The 7232-nt window shown below is 49.6% G+C and overlaps 1 protein-coding gene across 1 annotated transcript in view; it reads right to left on the bottom strand.

The window, feature by feature from the left end:
• Positions 1-332, bottom strand: part of etfb (electron transfer flavoprotein subunit beta) — a 5464-nt gene extending 5132 nt beyond the window's left edge. The window contains exon 1 of the mRNA XM_048593814.1: positions 135-332. Within this exon, the coding sequence (XP_048449771.1) occupies positions 135-308 (174 nt within the window). The 5' untranslated portion in view covers positions 309-332. The remainder of the gene's footprint in view (positions 1-134) is intronic.
• Positions 333-7232: the final 6900 nt, after the last annotated feature.

Here is a 7232-nt window from a genome sequence, read left to right as displayed (position 1 = left end):
GTGCTGAGGGAGCGCCGCACTGTCGGAGGGTCAGTGCTGAGGGAGCGGGCACTGTCGGAGGGTCAGTGCTGAGGGAGCGGGCACTGTCGGAGGGTCAGTGCTGAGGGAGTGCCGCACTGTCGGAGGGTCACTACCTTCACCGCGTAGTCGATCACCCTCTTGACTCCCACCAGGATCGTCATGGCCGCCATCTCCTCGTCCGACTTCTGAGCCCCGCAGCCAGCGGTACCCTGAGGCCGACGGACGCACATCCGCCCCGCACACTCCCCGTTTCCCGACGGCGGGGTGGTACCGCCACCCTCAGGCATCCGGGTGGAGCGCAGCGATCCTGCTTTGACCGTTCCTTCTCCAACCCCCCACACACCTCCCGTGCAACAAGAGATTCACCGCCTCAAAGGTCAGACAAGTCCCTGTATTTATGAATTCCGTCTATTTATTATGTTTTTTTTTCTGTCAAACTACATGTCGGTGTCGCTGTGAGGGATGATTATGTCTGAGGAATGATAAATGAATAGTGATTAATAGTAACTGATCAATAATTTAACTCCAGCAGAACCCAGAAATTGCTGGAGAAACTCAGCAGGTCTGGCAGTATCTGGAGAAAGCAGAGTGAATGTTGCATTTCCAGTGACCCTCCTTGGCAATGATGTGACTGAGCCTGTCTCAAAAATATTCAAAATCCTGCCAAGTTTTCACCAAAAGTCTGCCCCAAATCCTTCCACAATTGAGTTTTTTAAAGTTGATGTGTTTTTTTTGAGCATCCACTGTACTTTTAACTTGTAAGACCGTAAGAAATTGGAACAGATTTACATTGTATAGTCTGCTCTGCCATTCAATGGGATCATGGCAGGCTTTATGGCAAACAATCATTTGTTTGGGTCACGAGTCATGAGCATCAGGCGCCAATAACAAAGACACAAAAGAGTTTGTCCCTAAATTATTATTTTCAAACATTTTCCCCATTTCACTTCTGGAAAGTTTACAGAATGGGATTACTGTTTCCAGTTTTGACAAGTGGGATGTGAGCATTGCTGGCTGGGCCCACGTTTATTGCCCCGTCCCTAGCTGCCCCCTTGAGAAGGTGGGGGTGAGCTGCCTTCTTGAACCGCTGCAGTCCATGCGCTGTGGGTTGGCCCACAATGTCCCTGAGGGAGGGATGGCCAGGATTTTGACCCAGTGACAGTGAAGGAACGGCGATATATGTCCAAGTCAGGACGGTGAGTGGCTCAGAGGGGGCCTTGCACGTTAAACTTTATGTTTAATATTTTCCAAACTATCCTTAGCATCTAATACGGGTTGCACAGTGTCATCAAGCAGGGGCCTTTCTCTGTCTGGTTCTTATCATTTGTTAGTAACACCAGAATTTACACCACCTTTAATATCAGTCTGTAGATCATCACTGATCATCACACAGGCCTCAGGCCTATAATCTCATTGTTCATTTCTGTTTTCTTTGTTCTCAGTGTTCATTTATTTATTCGTTCACAGGAACACAAAAGCAGGAGTAGCCCATTCAGCCCATAGAACCTACTCCACCATTCAATAAAATCGTGGCCGATCTCATATTCACTTTGTTTCCTTTCGATTGTTTGGTCGATTTTCCCTCTTCGGACCCATCCTCAGATTGTTCCTGTTTTTTTTTCCAGGAGAATTTCCTCTCCCTGCCATCCTCCTTGCCCCCTTTTTCTGTGGATCCGGGGAGAATTGGAGCAGCACCGAACTTTCGGGATGGGACAAATGGGATGCAGACTTCACCATAGACTCAACGCCATCACAACCACTGGCGAATGAGCCCACTGCCATGGCAACCCCCTTCCCCCATCCCTCCCCTGCGTCACTGTGGGCCTGGAGTCACGTATAGGGCCCAGACCGGGTGATGGAGCCATATTCACACCCGCTCGAGGGTGGGGTTTTCGTTTCCGACACTGGCCGTTTTCCGATCGGATTTGAAGCCGGATCCCCCCGGGAATGTTTCACTCAGGTCCTGAAGATGGGGATGAGGAGAAAGTGGGGGATGAGGGGAGTGGGATGAGGTTGTCGGGGTAGCGGGGCAGGAGGGTGGTTAGTGTGGTAAAGGGAATGTAGAGGGTGGTGGTGTAAGAGCGGGGAGGGAACAGAAGGAAGTTGTGGGTAGGTGGGAGAGGAAAGCGGGGAGATGGGGAAAGTGGCGGCAGTTGGGGTGGGAGTGGGGGGTGAGCAAGTTGGGGTTGAAGCAGTATGGGAGGGAGGGATAGTAGGGGGCAGTTGGGGAAGAAACGGCCTCCCCCAGTGCCTGGACAATGCAGACAGGCTCTGCCCCTTTCCACAAGGCCTCGCTCGCTCTTCACAGGAGAGGGACAACATTCCAGTGCCCTCTCCTGCATTTCCGTAGCACCGTATTCCTAGCCGTGGCCGTTTGGTCGGTTTGCTCCTGTCCTCAGATGGCTCGGCGCAGGCAGCCTGGTTTTTCCCGGGAGAATTTCTTCTCCCCTTGCCTCCCTACTCGCCCCCTTTGCCCATGGATGGGTAGAAGGTGAGATGCCACGGGAGTTTTTTTAACCAGAGACATGCCTTTCTGTGTGTGAGGAGGATGTAGAGATGCTGCACCATGATTTGGACAAGTGAAACAAGTGGGAAGCCATGTGGCAGGAGCAGTTTGATGCGGTTCGATTTGAGATATAGTCGCAAAAACAGGAAGGCAGATTGGTTTGGTATCTGCATGGTGATAAGGCTGTGAAAGGCCGGGGTTGTGGGGTGAGTGTGGAACGCAATTTTATCTTGGTGTCTTCATACACTTCTTAGAGTAAGCATTGCAGGCAGGTCAAGAAGGCAAATAGTACCTAAAGAAAGGATTCAAGTAGACCCTAAGATATAGGAGCAGAATAAGGCCATTTCACCCATCGAGTCTGTTCCACCATTCAGTCACGTCTGATGTGTTTCTCAAACACATTCCTCTCCCTTCTCAACGTAACCCTTGATTCCGCTCCCCACCATCGCCCCCCCCCCCCCCCCTACCAATCAAGAACCTAGCTATCTCTGTCTTAAATACGCTCAAAGACTTGGCCTCCCCAGGCCCTCTGCAGCAATGAGTTCCACACATTCCCCACCCTCCAGCTGAAGACGTTCCTCCACACCTCAGTTCGAAAGGATTAGTCCCTTCAGCCTGAAGCTGTGCCCTCGGGTCCCAGTCTCTCCCACGAACAACTTGATCCTTAGGGAGAGGCTGAATAGGCCGGGGCTGTTTTCCCTGGAGCGTCGGAGGCTGAGGGGTGACCTTATAGAGGTTTATAAAATTGTGGATAGAGTGAATAGACAAAGTCTTTCCCCCAGGGGTAGGGGGGTTCCAAAACTAGAGGGGCATAGGTTTAAGGTGAGAGGGGAAAAAGATTTAAAAGGGACCCGAGGGGACAACTTTTTCATTTAGAGGGTGGTGTGTGTATGGAATGAGCTGCCAGAGGAAGTGGTGGAGGCTGGTACCATTACAACATTTAAAGGGCATCTGGATGGGTATATGAATAGGAAGGGTTTAGAGGAATGTGGGCCAAATGCTGGCAAATGGGGCTAAATCAGTTTAGGATGTTTGGTCAACATGAATGAGTTGACCAAAGGATGTACATCTCTATGACGAGTGGAAATGTCTTCTCCATGTCTACTCTATCCAGGCCTCTCAGTATTTTGTAATGTTCAATCAGATTACCCCTCCTCCACCCTTCTAAACTCCATCGAGTACAGATCAACCACTCAATGAGTAGAGGAGTAGGGATGCATTGCTACAATTGTACAGGACTTTGGTGAGACCACATGTGGAGTATTTGTGTGCAGTTTGAGATCTCCTTATCTGAAGAAGGATGTTCTGGTGATGGAGGGAGTGCAGTGCAGCTTTCCCAGACTGATTCCTAGAATGACAGAACTGGAGTATGAAGAGAGACTGGATCAGTTAGGACTATATTTGTTGGAGTTGAGAAAAATTAAGTGGGGGGAAATCTCAATGAAACTGAGAAAATTGTAACGGGACGAGACAGGCAGGATGTTCCCAACAACTGGGTGAGTCTGCAACCAGGGGTAGGGGTCACAGTCTAAAAGATACAGGGGTAGGACTGAGATGGGGAGAAATGTCTTCAGCCAGAAAGTGGGGAGCCTGTCGAATTCTCTGCCAGTCTCTCACTCCCCGTCTCTCTCATTCCCTCTATCTCTTTCGCTCCCTCTCTCTCTATCTCCCTCAATCCTCCCTCACTCCCACTCTCTCTCCATTTCTCTCATTCCCTGTCTCTCTCACTCCCTCTTCCTCTCCCCTCTCACTTCCTCTCTATCTCTTACTCCCCCTCTCCACCTATCTCACTCCTTCTCTATCTCTCTCACTCTCCATCTCTCTCACTAACCCCCTCTCTCTCTCACTTCCTTTCCATCTCTCTCACTCCCTCTCCATCTCTCTTTCTCCCACTCCCTGTCCGGGGGAGAGAGAGAGGGAACTGAGCTGGTTGATCAGATTGAATGGTGGAGCAGGTTCAAGGGGCCGAAAGGCCTGTTTCCGATGTGCTGCGTTGTTATGTTCTGGGCAGAGTGTTGCTAATCTTTCCAGTACGGCTGTAATCAAAGCGCACCCAGGTCAGTGTGATGTTTGTGAGCGATCAAGTAAGCTGATAAAGAGAGGGAGAGTGCGGCCTGTCACTGTTTACTGTACTGTCAGCTCCCTCACACATTGATATGACCTTCAACCAGACTACAACCCACTCAGGGCCCACCGTGACTCCCCTTCTCAAATAAAACATGTCGCATTGCTCAGGTATTTCCCCAATCACCCCCTCAACTCCCACCCCCACCTTCTTCACTCACCCAGGGACAGAGAGGGAGAAACCAGAGGGAGCGAGGGCCGAGGGACTGCAAAAGCAAGGGAGGGAGTGAGTGGGTGGGGGAGGGGTGGGTTGGAGAGAGGGTGAGGGAGTGAGAGGCAAGGAGTGAGAAGGAGACAGATAGAGAGGGAGTGAGAGAGATGGAGAGGAAATGAAAGAGAGAGGAACAGGGAGAGGGGGGGAATGAGAGAGAGACGGAGAGTGAGAGAGATAGAGAAGGAGTGAGATAGATGGAGAGGGGAATAAGAGATAGAGAGAAAGTGAAAGAGGGGGGAGAGGGTGTGAGAGAGACAGGGAATGAGAGAGATGGAGAGAGAGTGGGAGTGAGGGAGGAGTGAGAGAGATAGAGAGGGAGGGAGGGAGTGAAAGAGATAAAGGGAATGAGAGAGGTGGGGAATGAGAGATTGGAGTGAGAAAGAGGGGGAGAGAGAAATAGAGAGGGAGTTAGGGGGTATGAGAGAGATAGGGAGTGAGAGAGATAGAGATGGAGTGAGAGAAACAGGGAATGAGACAGAGGGAGTGAGAGAGAGTGGCAGTGGGAGGGGGTCGGGTGAGAGAAGTAGGGAGGGAATGAAAGAGATAAAGAGAGGTGAGAGATTGAGAGGGAGTGAAAGAGATTGAGAGAGAGTGAGAGATATAGTGGGGAGTGAGAGAGATAGAGATGGGGGAGTGAGAGAGATAGAGAGGAGATGTGAGAGAGAGGGAGTGAAAGAGGTAGGGGAGAGTGAGGGAGATGGGGGAGTGAAAGATGTGGAGTGTGAGAGAGGAGGGAGTGAGACAGATAGAGAGGGAGTGAGGGTGTGAGAGAGATAGAGGGCAAGTGAGAGAGGGAGTGAGAGATGAGGAGTGAGAGAAATAGAGATGGATTGAGACAGACAGGGATTAATTGACAGAGGGAGTGAGAGAGAGGGTTGGAGAGGGACAGTGATAGAGAGAGGGGAGTGAGACAGAATGACAGAGGCAGGGGGTGGGACGCCCAGAGACTGAGGGAAAAGATAGGAACTGGGAGCAGGAGAAGGCCCTTCGGACCCTTGAGCCTGCTCTGCCATCCGATAGGATCATGGCCGTATTCCTGGTATCATCCCCCGAAAGGAAGCAGGAAGGAGAGAGAATAAAACAAGAGGCTTCAAATTTCAGTCACTGGGTAAGTCTCTGTTCATTTTCCACCCTCTGTCTCAGCGAGAACGAAAGGAGATTTGGGACAGATTTAGAATGGTTTACCGCTCTCAGTGGTAAAACTGTGGAAGAGCAACAGAGTTACTTTAAAAGCCTGAGCAAATAAATATAGCTACCCTACTGCCAGTGCTGGGGAAAGACTGACACCAGCTGCATTATAACCTGAGAGATTTTAATGGCTTTACAAACACATTTTGGATTCTATATTAATTGCAATAATGCATGATATTTGTTCAAAAATCTGCCGTCAATGAGAGTGGGAAACTATTGATCAGTACGTGTCCATGCTGAGGCATCAAAACTAATCCTGTGAATTTGGACAATTGGAAGAAGATCTCATCAGAGACAATTTAGTCACACAGGATCCTAAAGTGAGAGCAGGTCCGCTGAGAGAGGAGAAACTTGCTGTCAAAAGAGCTGCCGAAGTTCTGTGAATGTCAGTCCTCGGGGAGAGGTTATACATGGGAGAGCAGACTAGACTTTGCATTCGGCTGAGAGAAATTGCAGGCTGAGTGAGAGCAAAAGATTGCGGAAAGAAGAAGAAATATTTGCAGAAGGGCCATTGGGTTGCGAGAAGATTGACTGCAGAGGGAGAGAATTAAGTGAACGAGAAGCGTCAGAGAGACAACTGTGCCTCAGTTCACAGCAGGACGGTCACAAACCTTGACTAGAGGTGCTGAGCCCCAACATTGACACCCCTCGAAAGCGAGTTTGAGGAAAGCTGAGAACCATTCAAACATGTGCATAGAGTTACACCCACTCACATTCGTGCTCAAACTCACAGAGGCACACAATTACACACATTCTCATAGACTCGCATATACACTTGTACACACCGTCCCACGCACACAGACACCCTGTCTGGTTCACACACTCTCTATCAAACTTTCTCTCACACACTGTCTCTCATACACACACGCTCTGTCATATACATTCTCTCACATACGCACACACACTCTCGCTGTCATATACGCTCGCTTTGTCATATATACTCTCTCACATACACACACACGCTCTCTGTCATATACATTCTCTCACATACGCACACACACTCTCGCTGTCGTATACTCTCTCTTTGTCATATATACTCTCTCATATACACACACACTCTCTCTGCCATGAACATTCTCTGACATACACACACACTCTCTGTCATGTACACTCTCACATACAGACACATTCTCTCTGTCATATACACTCCCTCACATACACATATACTGTTTCTGT

The sequence above is a fragment of the Rhincodon typus genome, unplaced genomic scaffold (genome assembly GCF_021869965.1).
Source record: "Rhincodon typus isolate 14 unplaced genomic scaffold, sRhiTyp1.1 hic_rhity00004060, whole genome shotgun sequence".
Classification (NCBI taxonomy): domain Eukaryota; kingdom Metazoa; phylum Chordata; class Chondrichthyes; order Orectolobiformes; family Rhincodontidae; genus Rhincodon; species Rhincodon typus.
The sequence above is the reverse complement of the archived record's forward strand: the minus strand, read 5'-3'. Positions and strand labels throughout refer to the sequence as shown.